Source organism: Accipiter gentilis, chromosome 1, assembly GCF_929443795.1.
Source record: "Accipiter gentilis chromosome 1, bAccGen1.1, whole genome shotgun sequence".
NCBI lineage: Eukaryota > Metazoa > Chordata > Aves > Accipitriformes > Accipitridae > Astur > Astur gentilis.
The window spans coordinates 36192208-36204976 of NC_064880.1; the positions used below are offsets into that span (position 1 = coordinate 36192208).

General features: G+C 40.0%; 1 protein-coding gene across 3 annotated transcripts in view; it reads right to left on the reverse strand.

The window, feature by feature from the left end:
* Positions 1 to 12081, reverse strand: part of TANK (TRAF family member associated NFKB activator) — a 28986-nt gene extending 16905 nt beyond the window's left edge. For all 3 annotated transcript variants that reach the window (XM_049834455.1, XM_049834366.1, XM_049834277.1), the window contains exons 1-5: positions 11998 to 12081; positions 11156 to 11289; positions 7128 to 7274; positions 3950 to 4058; positions 2993 to 3105 (exon numbers count right to left, since the gene is read on the reverse strand). In XM_049834455.1, coding sequence (XP_049690412.1) covers positions 2993 to 3105; positions 3950 to 4058; positions 7128 to 7226 — 321 coding nt within the window. In that variant the 5' untranslated portion in view covers positions 7227 to 7274; positions 11156 to 11289; positions 11998 to 12081. The remainder of the gene's footprint in view (positions 1 to 2992; positions 3106 to 3949; positions 4059 to 7127; positions 7275 to 11155; positions 11290 to 11997) is intronic.
* Between the last annotated feature and the right edge of the window lie 688 nt (positions 12082 to 12769).

Genomic DNA, 12769 nt, shown 5'->3' on the forward strand with positions numbered 1-12769 from the left:
CTTAGCAAAAGATAGTTTCAATAGCTATCGATAAACCCAGGCACCTCCAGCCACAGGAAAGACTCTAAGTTTCAAGGAAAGACAGGAAGAAACAGCAACATTTTAACTTAAAAGCTGTAATAACAATTTATTATCTGGAACTGTACATTTTGCAAGCCTGAAATTTTTGGTGGAGAAGTAAAATAAAGCAGTGAATGCAGTAGAGGACAATGACTGTAGACATAATTTAGTTGGTATAGAGCAGAATGTGGATAGACTATGATTAGAAAAACACAGGCTTTCAAATAGAATATTTGAGCTTCCAAATTTCAACAGCTGAAGAAGCCAATACTTTATTGAATTAGATACAAGAAAACTATACTGGGTCAGTGACAGGATGATGGATTTTTGGTCTAACAGGTGTCAAAATATGATGTCTAGGGAGTACAAGAAAACAGGAGGCACTCATGATGCATCCTTTAATAAATTCCCAGACCTTCTTAGTAATAGGTTCTATGTATTTATTAACTCTCAACAGATTTCTTTTTCATGAAGTTGTCCAATTTTCCCTTGAAGCAGGAAGTTCCACTGGTTGACTGTCTATCCTGTGAAGAATCAGCTCCTTTTGCCTTTTTTTTTTTTTTTTTAACATGGGACATGATTTTTTTTTTTTTTTTAACTTTTAACTTTTACTTCATTTATTCAGAAAGATAGGGAAGTGGGAACTCATAGGTTAACTCGATGTGGTCTTGGTGATTTGCTGCTGTTCATTTTCCCCAGCTTGTTCCATACATTCATTCCATGCAGTTTACCTTATTATCAATCACACATCAGAAGTTCTACATTTAAAAAGTGCAAAAATTGGTAGCTGCCATAAAAACATGTAGCACGTTTATGACAATACAATTAGTTTTCCATCATCTTCATCAGGAATTTGGGGTTACATGGTTCTCCTCCCCTGCGTTTATTCAGTAAAATGAGGACTTGTGTATAGAGACTGCTGTGTATCTCCACTCACAGCCAGCCCATGAATGGCATGGCCAAGACACAGCCAGAGCTAACAGAAGTGTGCATACCTCTGCTGTGCTGTCTGGACATCTTTTATCACTCTTGCCAGGTTAGTGGAAGCTTACTAGGCACAACACCAAACATTAGGGTCCTCCTTATATTGGAAGGATGGTACAAAGATATCCACGTGCCTTTGCAGAAGTCAGCCTTGGTCCAGTCAACCATATTTTCCTCAAGGTCCATGCTCTCAACACTTAGAGGAAGGGAGCTACTACATTCCCAGTAACAGGAATGTAGAATAGGCTGGGTCAGCCTGACTTGGCACTCTGGGGATCTCTACTGATCCCCTCTGAAAGGATCTTATTTGTATAGCACTGTGCCTGGGTTTAAATGCAGACAGACTGTATAATTAATAGTTGATTCTGCATGGAGTTATATCAGAAATATTTCTGTTTATGGCACAGTGTGGCAGGTACACCTCCATAACACACAGATGAAGCAAAATCTAGATAAACTACCTGAGAAGCCATTGCAATAACTGACTACAGAAAAAAAATGCAGATAAAGACAAATAACTTACATTCCATTAAGAAAATAGCCCCTGAAATAATGATTCCAGCTTCTCATGCATTGCCTGTAATCTTCTGTATAGATTGCATCATTTCTCAGTGGTTCCCCATGAGAAGAGCAGATAACACAGCTTCCTTTCTCCTACTCATTATATGACTAAGTTACTTAAAACTATTGTCCTTGAGCAAGCATTCAGAAACAAGAATATGAAATATTAGGCTTGGTCTAATGGACATGGACTCCATGTGCAACTGTAAGACATAATTTTCATCCAACTCAAGACAGAGAAATGCAAAAATATGCAAAGATGTTCCATCAAAGAATTAACCCTTTAGCTGTGTTGTATTCCAAATAAATGCAAAGACTAGGAAAGAAATGACATCTTGTGATTACAGATTCTAGTGTAGAAAAATTATATAAAGACTTTTTTTAAATAAAAGGAGTGTATGTAAGTCTTTGGTAATAGTATGTTTAAAATGTTTGCAAAGGCTTAGTCTCAAATCAGATTCCTTCAAGATAATTAAGCAAGCATCAGTAATCCAATTAAATTATTTTAAAATTAACATTTCTGATATTAAAAAAAAGCATTTATGTGAATTCAGAGTAATTAATTTTTTACAGCTCAGGTTTAAGAAACAAATTAATTATTTTTAAATCCAGTATTTGATTTTGTATAAGGGTCTTTTTATGATTCTTACAAGATCCCTGCTATGGAGATTCATATTCAAAAATAAGAGATTTTATGTTACAAGACAGTTCTCAGAAAACACAGTAGGATAACTTAGGATAAGAACAGTGCAACTTTGTGCATCTCTGTCACTGTCTTTTCTCAATATGCAAAATCCATCCAAGGTATTTCCCATCTATTCTGCACTATTGCTTTACTCTTACTCCTGTTACTCTCAACAGGCTATAGTGAAAATCTCGGTATTACTTCAGTGAAGAAGGGCAGAAGAGACATCGTATTAAAACTGGCTATTTAAAAAACCCAAACAAATCATCAGACTCTCCAGAGCAGCGGATAGTTCACTCTCCATCACTTTTTGAGTGCAGATTCTCTATTTCTTGCAAAAATACACAGACTGGTTGTAGTGTGAAAAGCTCTTGTGAGAGAAAGAGAAATCCCCTTCTTGACCACTGGTTTTGGCAGGTTAAGAAATAAATAAGCAAGTAAGTTCCTACTTTATGATCAAAACTATTCTAGGGAGCTCGATGGCCAAACAGTGATTGCACTGAGAAGGATCAAAGATAGATGCTTAGTTCACCTAAGTAGACTGCAGTGGCACAACACTCATGCACTTCAGGTGAGGATGTTGTGTTAGAAGAAGTGCAGTTCAAAGGCACCAATAAAAATCTCACTTATCTCTATAGGTTCTCCTAGTATAATCACAGCACAAATGTGATGTGATGTTAAAGATACTGCAGGTGACCATACCTTTAAGAGTTTTTCTCTTTGCTTTGCTACATTCAGTTTTTCAGAGAGCTGGCTGAAAGATAAGTTGGACGTTTCGAAGTCTTCATGCATCAGTATGTAGGGATGCACATTACCTTAAAGAAAAGAAGCAGCTGATTGTCACTGCATTTTTCCCCAGCCAGCTTCTAAGTACAAGCAAAATTAAAAGAAGCTAGGCTTATACTAACTTCTTTATTTTCTCTGAGCAAGCCTTCATCATAAACAAATAAGAGAAGCCCAATTCTGTGCTTACAGACAATGCAAGACTAAACCAGCAATAAAGAATGTACATGTACTCTTAAAAGGAAAAGCCAACCACTTCGCTAGTATTTATGAAAACCAGGAGTGTTAGGCTAGTGTGAATAAATATTTAATGAGCATGGCAGATTAACACATGCTTACTTTGACTCTTTTCTCTTATTTGTGTAATACAGTCAAACAGTGGAAAATTATCCATCAATGACTATTTGATTTGAAAGAGAATTATCTGCTTATAAAGCTTTGGTTATCCAGTAAGATTAGCATCACAAGACTCATCTAACATAAAAGACGTATAACCATAGCACTTGCATCTAGAACAACCTAAGCCAAACTTATTAATAGATAATTGTAAAATTAATATGTAACAACTTTGTTTTTAGTTCTAGTGAATGATTTAAACCCATTATTTTCATAACTTTTATTGGCTTCAGTGTAAGCAGGTTCTTACCTCTAAAGAAAATCTCACCATTTCTTGAAGAGGATAAAGAGAGACCTCAGAAGTGTTGCATTTTATAAATAGATTTTGAAACCGCACAGTTGTGTTAACTCTCACGATCACAGAAAAGTAAGATACTGCTTTGAGAGATGTATATTGTAAAAACTGAAGCAACAAAGTCAGAACTATTCATCAATGCAACACAGCATTAAAAGAAATAATGTGCAAACTGGAGTACATACCTCTATTAGCATTCCGAGCAGCTAACTGTGATTTCAGTTTTGCAATAATGCTGTTTTGAAGCTCTATCTTTTCCTGCTGTTCACGTATTTGCTGCATGTAGTTTTCTGTCTGCAAATATAATTTAATTAGCATTAATCTTATTCCGTTTTGACTACGGGTCTCCTATTTGGCATATAAAAAGCAGGTCTAATTTTTAAAGATAATTGTAGCTGTGGACCTATGCTTGAAAACCCAACTACAGTCACCTTTGGCAAGTCTGTATTTTTGAAATTGCACTGATTAGAAAAGGTATTATAGGACATAAATCCTGATTCTCAGTAACTGTTTCAACTGCGGCAGTTGTAAAGGATAGGATAACTTTTAAGTTAGGATTCTTCATTCATAGCCATAGAATACTTCAGGTTTAAAATTAGAATTTTAGTATTCTTCAGAATGCTGGTCAGTTAGTTTATCTATAGAAAGATGTAAACTTCTTCCCCCAGATTTTCTAATATGGGGGGAAAAGCAAGCAAGCAGCCCCATTCTTCATCTAACTATACTCCATCTCATGCTATAAACAGGCTGTACAGAGCCTAATATGACTGCTCACATTTCACCAAAGTGTATAAATATTATTAGACAGCCAGTTAATTGAACAAATGGTCAGGTGGGAAGGAAGATGCTAATATTCAAAACCTATTATTTCATTAGCACATGCCTAATGTTGCAGTTACAGTAGTGCTGAAAACAAGCAAGAAAACTTGCGAAGTCCCAGCAAGGAAACTTACAGGAATGCACCAAATTTTTCTAAACTTAAGAATATGTCTATTACTGAACAGGTCATGACCTGGGACAAGATTAGTCACTGTTTTCAGGTCTATTCATAGGTTATCCATACTATCCAATCTAATTCTCAAATCTCAGTCACATTTAAATTCCACACACCCCTACTGCCCAATGTGTTTGTCTGTAAAGCAGACAGGAAAAAAAATAATCTACAAGCAAAATTTATTTTAAAAGGCCAGGTAGTAATTGTACTATGAGAGTTCATGAGTTTGTTTAAAAAAAAAAAAAAGTGATCAAAGAGCAGTACACTCCAGCAGCTATAAGAGACCTCATGAAGCAGAAAAATCACTGAGAACCAAATTGAAAATGTACAACAGCAATGTCTTGTCAACACTTCTGTACAGAGCACAGACATGACAGCTAAAACAGACAGAAGAGAAGATGCTTTTGACAGCCAGTGTGCACAAATTATTCCTTGAGTCAGATGGCAGCAACAAGTTACCAACTAGAAGATCTGCATGACAACCAACCATCCATCTGTATCAAACACCATCTGGCCGAGATGACTCTGGCTTCTGTGTGCTTGACATGGCTCCCAGCTCTAGAGACTGGCAAAACAAGTGGCCTATCGGTAACTTAAGTAGTAAACTGTTAACAACAGAATGGTGGACAATCCAATAATGTGTGAAGGCCACACAATGAACAGAGGAAGTTACTAAAGTAAAGCGTGGTAGAAAGGTAATTAAAAAAACAGGAGTTTGGTTAAAAAACATGAAAAACAACAGAAACACCCCCACCCCCCCCAACTAATTATAGTATCAACTCTTCTTGAAAAAATACTTTTGTTCTCTTTTGAAGTCATGAAATCCAACTACTGAAATTTTGATTAGGACAAAGATTTGAACTGGTAGTAATCCTTTATGAAAGGCTTTCAGTTTTCATTTCTGAACCAGAGAAAATGCAGAGAGAAATCTTGCAAGCATTCAGTTCACTTAACACTGATAATCTCACACACTTCTCTTGTTTTCTTCCATAGACTTTAGAAGGGCTATCTGACCTTGTACTTGACATCTTGTTTCTTCGGCAGAAGTTTCTTTCATGTATTGTTACATGACCCAGGAGAATTAACTTGACTGGCTTTCCTTCAAATAATTAACTGTTCATCACAAGGTACAAAATATAAAAGATTCCCAAACATTCTAAAATGTGTTGCCTTTTATGAAGTTAGTTGCAGTTTCAGCACAGAATGTATTGACACGCTACTTGTGCTTATTAAGTACAGAAAACACTACAGATTTGCACCAGCACTGCTTCAACAGACTAGAATGGAGATTGACTGCATAGTGGGTGACTGCACACATGACTGACTTGTCACCTGCTCTGCTGTGCCTTGGCTAGTTTATTTTGCTATGCAAGGGGACAGTGGAATTGTGCCCAGATATCAGAATATTCTCTACTAGACCTTTCCCCGTTCGCAATTCTACTACTGCTTCCATAACTTGACACCGAGTATGGTTCAGCTGCCCCTGAACAAAGTCTCAGCCTACCAGTTTTATGGAAGTATCAGAAAGTCCTGTAGCATCAAAAATATTCAAGCCTTCCTGTAACAGAGGTTCCACTGCTGGGCAGAATATGCATGATAAAATTAGTATGACAATGCCCCAAACTGACAGCTTTGCAATATGCTGGCATACATGATGAGAAGTCCTAGAAGAGTTTTGGCTGAAGTAATGTATTCTACAACAGACTAAGTAAAAATTCAAAGGTGCTCCTTACTGGTCAGAATGCTTCCAGAATCTTTCTGTTACTTCATAATTAAAGAATAATTGTACAGATTATTTTTTTAAAAAAATCAATAATTAGTCTAATAATTTTAAGGAAAGTTTGCTGTAAATGTTTCAACACACAAACTCTGTTGTCCTAATAGTTTGCACAGTGCTTAACATATTAGAGTATTTGACCTTTACATCAAGTAAACTAGTAATTCATATGGCGTATCTGCCTATTAAGAAAAAAGATTTAATTTCAGCTATTTACATTAATAATTTAAAAAAGTAATTTTTTAAGAAAGCAAATTAAATTTCAAAAAGTACTTCATTAAAGCTAGGTAGATTTTATATACATCTTTGCTGTTTACATTAAAAGACTTCATTAATCCTCCAAAACAGACAACACTTTTCTCACCTTTAAAACTACAAAAAAATTAAAGGTCAAAAACCTGAAACCCACCTACTATATTCACAGCCTAATGAGTTACTCTGCAGCGTACTGGTCTGGTTTCATAAGGGCAATTTCCAACTTTAACAGATGCACTAAAGTGCGCATAGCTAAAGTGAAACTGAAATCTACATGTACCACCGTCCTCCATGGGAGGGATGCCTTTAAAGATACAATTCAGAACCCAATGCATACTTTTTGCTGTAGTTCTTTCACAGCATGGTCCCTATCCATGCATGCTTGTCGATAGGCTTCATAAGCTTTGTTAAGCTGCTCTCCGATGTTTTTGTCCATAATTCCCAATGTTGTTTCATCACTGAAAAGATGGTCAAGTTAACAGACCTGAAAAGTAATCAGAAGGGAAAAGAGAGAATGCTAAGAAATAGAAGTATGTAACTAAAAACATATATAACATGACTTGTATTACTATCAAATTCAAGTAATATGTGCAGTATGTTTGAGCATTAACTCACATAGTAGTTTGAACTATAGCTCTGCTCACCTCAACATTTAATTTTATGTCCAGGGATAGGTTTAAGCAATAGCCAAATAAAAGCATGTTAACTCTGAATCTAATTCTGGGTGTACAGAATGTAAATGTATGTGTAGTTACAGCGTTTGAGGACTGAGATTTAAAATTGGTGCATATCACCAGTTACCATATTTTAAGACATTTTCAACACTTTATGTTTACTCAGTTGTGAATTAACAGATAGCATTAAAAACCCCAAAACTCAGCTTTCGGCATTAAGCAATAAAAAGATGAAAGCTCAATAACATTAAGTCACATGGACATATCTTATTCTATGCCATATTTGAAAATGGCAACACAAGCAACACTACAAGGTGAATCAAAACATCTTTTATCTAGAAATCAGTAATACCAACCACTAAGAATTAGCAAGACTCAGACCTTTTCACACAATACTATCAACTTTTTACACTTTGTGAGCAATTTCAGTAACAATTTCTGAAACTACAGCTCATGACACATAAGACTACAACACTATAAAATGTCACAGACTTCAATTTCAAGACAGAGTGAACTTTGCTAACATAGGTCCTTTGCTTCTTTAGTAATACATGACATGAATTTTAAGATAAAAATTTATCATAATGTAAAGTACAGTAGAGGACAGGTTAGTGAAGTTTCAAAAAAACCAAAACCAACCAAACAACCCCCAAAGTACCAGCATTAAGGAATAAATAAATAAATAAATCAGTAATTCACATCTCCTCTCCTGATATTTAAAGTACGGTTACCTCACAGTACACAGTATGGACAGCCACAATCATCTCTCACTATCTTCTGGGATTATGCATAAACCACAGATACTATTAAGGAAAGTGGTGCAGTCACAAGAAGATAAGCCAAGCAAGAAGGGTATGAGGATAACTTGCCTTGGACCCTGGTCAAAATTCTAAGGATCACAGCTTGAAGCTTTTATTCACGTTTTCTTGCTCTTGAATATCTTCTGTATCATAGAGCCTGAATACAGAAGTGTGGTTTGACTTTCCTAGAAGGTGCAACAGACATATGGATGTCACACCTTTTGTCCTGCAAACTTCATTTTAATGATTTGTGTGTATTGCAAAAGCAATTGTATCTCAACTCTGGCATGGCTGTACTGGCAAAGTGAATTCTTTATTTGCTTGGAATCATTTAGGGATCGCTTGACCTAACAAGTATTAAATCCAAGTTTATAAGTTTTGTGTAAAACACCTACATTGTTTCATGTGAAAGGTTGGTTTGGATTTTTGTTGGTTTTTTTTTTGTTTTTTTGGTTTGTTTTTTTTTGCTAAACACCAGTTCAGTAGTTCATAATCTTAGGTCCATGCATACTGTCTCAAAGCATTGTTAGTAACACAGGCTACTTCATCCACACCCTTCCTTCCCCAGAGACTATCTCTCCACTAACTGGAATATTCATTCTAATATCTGGAGCACATCTTTAAATAAATGGGTAGGCTTTTTTTCCCCGTTTCAAATGAAGGACTATTTTATGTAGTTCAGTGAATAAAATCAGACATTACAGCTGACTGCAGGGGCGGGTACTAAATTGTAGAAGGGTATTGTTATGGCTGAAAGTTATTTAAAGTGTGCTCTCATATTCTTAAAAAAATTGCAGAGTTTACAGTGATGTTGATTTTGTACTCTGGAATTCTCCAGAGACACTTGTAACAATTTACATAGTAAACGGCAATGTCCTGTACATATAAAAGGTAACTTCAAAAAATGAGTGCAATGGGATTTAAAAGACTATGTTCAGCTTCTAATAGAGGGAATGGGGTTCAGCTTCATATGATTCATAGTTCATAGAAAATGAAGGCATTAATTTCATTCACACAAATTCAAATCTCAATTTGAAAAACCGTATTTAGAATTTATACCTAAATTCCAGCATTTTACTTACTGATTGATTGAGACTGGGAGTATTAACAAAGAGTTCTGCTCTTATCTAGACTGCTGGTACCAAAAGTAAAGGATCCAAGAGGCAGCATTGTAGCACTGGACCCGATTTCCTACTTGGTAGGGAAAAATAAGGAGAATGTAGCTAATTTCCTGGTAGCTCCCTAAAATCCAGACTCCATGCAGTAAGAAAGGGGCAATAGAAGTCACTACTAGTGACCCTTTAAGATGGAACTGTAACTAGAAGAATTGGTCATATATTGCCCCATACCCTAGACACTCATTTCTGCTTCCACCTCACCCTTCCCTTTCTTCCAGCACAAGCAGCCTTACTGTGAACCATATCAGCAAACCAATCCAGTTTAAAACTAAATGCTAAAGGTATTTTTGCTGTGTTATTTTTAATGCAGATCAGCTCCACAGACCACTTCAAATGGCATGATAACACAAGGAAACCAGCACAGGAGCAGAAAACACGAGCAAAAGGCAGACAGAACTCCCGTGTTCAATGGCAGCATTGTCTTTGAAATTGTAACATGAAGTCATGGTTATGTAACAGTGATGTAAGTCTGCACTGCCACAGAAAAGCATACTCCTGCTTTCCCCTATCTTTGGCCATGTATTTTTGCCACTTACTTGTATCGATATTAGCATTTTTCTGCTACACAGTTGAGCATGCCAAAGTAGCTCCCTACCTCCTCAAAAAAGCAACAACAATCCCTCTAAAAAAACAACCCCAAAATTAAAGCTGGAGCTAGCTCACTGTGAGGCTGCTGGAGCACTACTACCAACACAAGGAGGCAGTGGGAACATGAGACTACTTGTGGGCAGGACTGCAGCAGTCTAGATTTAGATTGGATTAAAACTACTCCGTAGTCACACCCTGAACTGCCTGCTGCTGGAATAAATAACTGCTTCTTATGTTATCTATCTCATATCCAGAACTCCTTGCAGTTAGAAAAACTGGCTCCTTTTCCTGCTTCTCCTCATAGGCATCAATATTTATCAGGGAATTTGCCAACTGTTCCTTGTCATTTACTCTTCTCCCTACATGCAGTTAGGAGGAAAAAAAACCCTAACCATCCTAAATTAAAAAACACAAACACAAACCAACCCCCCCCCCCAAACAAATATCCCCACTCTTTTAACCAGGCTTAGTTATGCTGTATCCACACAGCAACTGGAACATAGTCAGCCCAAAGGTGACAACCCTGGTCTTTAGCAACTGACATTCTAGATATTAATTCGACTCACAATTATTAACAGTAATATATAGCCAGAGCAGATGCAGCAATACAAAATGTTGCATTTATTTTAACAGGGACAGAATTAGAGAAAGAGATTAGCTCCAGAATTTGTCTGATGAGAGGGTCCTGCAAATGTACCTGTGAATGCTGTGTTGCCAGAGCTATGGCAATGAGAATGAGAATTTCATCTTTGAGTAAAGACTTGAACACTGGAAAACAACTGGGTATAGCAAATGTTGTAAGAGAAACTTTTGAGTAAACAAACCGAATGAAACCTGTGGATGCTCTTAAAATACTTGCTTCAAATGAGAAGCATTTTGCTGATATAGGTGGGGGGAAAAAAAAAAAAAGCAGTAATATGAATTTTCTATGAGTCAAATGCCAAAAAAGCCCCAACACAAAGATTAGCAACATACTGCCGCATACATCCTGAAATCCCAGCTCCACAGATCACTAAAGAGGCACATTTTGAGTTTTCATAGTGCCTCAGAAAACACCTTAAATTCTGAAAAAAAGGTTTTAGCTAATCGTGTATATACACATTCACTCATAATACACATGCCTACCTCTCACAGGTTCATATGAGAACATAGATGCCATCCAGTAGCGAGTACTTCTTTACATATTTCTGCTTTCAAAACAGCTTCTTCAATGGAAATATTTTGTAAGTTACACTGCCATCATCTTGGGAACTGTAAACCTGTTGAGGTAATCATTCGTGAGAGACTGAAAGCTCACTGCCCTTTCGCTTTGGGCTTGGTTTTTTGGTAGTGTTTTGCTGTTGTTGGTTTTGTCTAACGGACAGAAGTCCCGCTTCGCCCGACCGCGGGAAGAGTCGGAAACCCAGCAGGAGCCCCGAATGCCACGCCGGCGTCACAGCCCGGGGCGCAGCCAGCCAGCCAGCCAGCCCCTCCGCGCTCAGGGAAAGAGACGGTGACTATCGCAGAGCTGGGGTTTTACGCCCCCCCCCCCCCCGGCCCCCCTCCTGCCCATGGAGACACTTCGCCTCTTTCTGCTCCTCCGCTCGCCGCCGCGGGCGACCGCCACCCGCGAGCGAGCCCGCTGCCCCGCCGCCCTCGCTGCCGCGGCCCTCCCGGAGCGGCGGGGCGGGGGAAGGCGGCGGCGGCGGCGGCCCCCCGCCCCGGCCCTGCCGCAGGCACCGAGCGCGCCTCCGCGCGCCAACGACGCGCCCCCTGCCCCGCTCCCGACACCGGGCAAAGCGGCGCCGGAGGGGGGGAACCGGCGCCCCCGGGAGCGGGTGGCGGAAGCGCGGAGGGGCCGAGGGCAGGGGCGGCGGCGGCGGAGCCCGCCGCCAGGCGCCATGGCCCGCGCCCCAGCCCCCTGGGCCGAGCGCCCGCCGCTCCCCGCGGAAGGGAGAGGAGCGGCTTGAGAAGCGCCTCAGACTTACGAGCGCCTCACGGAGCCCACGGCCGCTCCCGGCACAGGGCGCTCGCTCCTGCCCCGGCACCTTAACCCAGGAACCAGAACTGACTTCCTGTCGTGCCTCTCCCCGCCCTGTGACGGGGCGCCGCGGCGCCGGTCGGTCGGTCGGGTCGGGTCGGGTCGGGTCGGGTCGGGTGGGGTCGGGGCAGCGGCCGCTGGAGGCGGCGGGCGCCGCTAGCAGGCAGGGGCTGCGCCGGGATGGCCGCCTAGGCGCGGCACGGCGCGGCGCGGCGCCTTCCCCGCCGCCGCCGCTCGCCGCCAAGGCGGAACAAAGCTGGGCTCTGCGGCCCCGCGCAAGGGTCGGCGCCTCTCGGCTCTCCTCCGTCTGTGTTGCGATGCCTTTTTCGCCTGACTGCAGCCAGGCACCCCCCTCTAGCAGGGTCTGTGCTGCTCCTGACTTCCACAGGCCCCTTCCTATGTCAGTCTTTCCACCATTGAGCGTGATTTGTACATAACAGTACTTGTAACGTGATGATACTTTTTACCCCCCGAGTACCTTCTGTCTAAAGGGCCTTTTACTTTTGTAGGTTACTGAGGTGGCATTTCCCCCCCTGCATTTAATTCGTGCAGGCAATGAATTTTATAGATAAGAATATAGTGGAAACGCACAGTTTTAATTTTGCTGCTGCTCCAAGCCCTTCTCTCTTTAGGTCACATATATGAGTACAACTTTTTTCCTGAAGGTGTGTAGGAGGGTGGGAGCAATGGGAGAAAATGAGGTGTTTCTTACATACTTG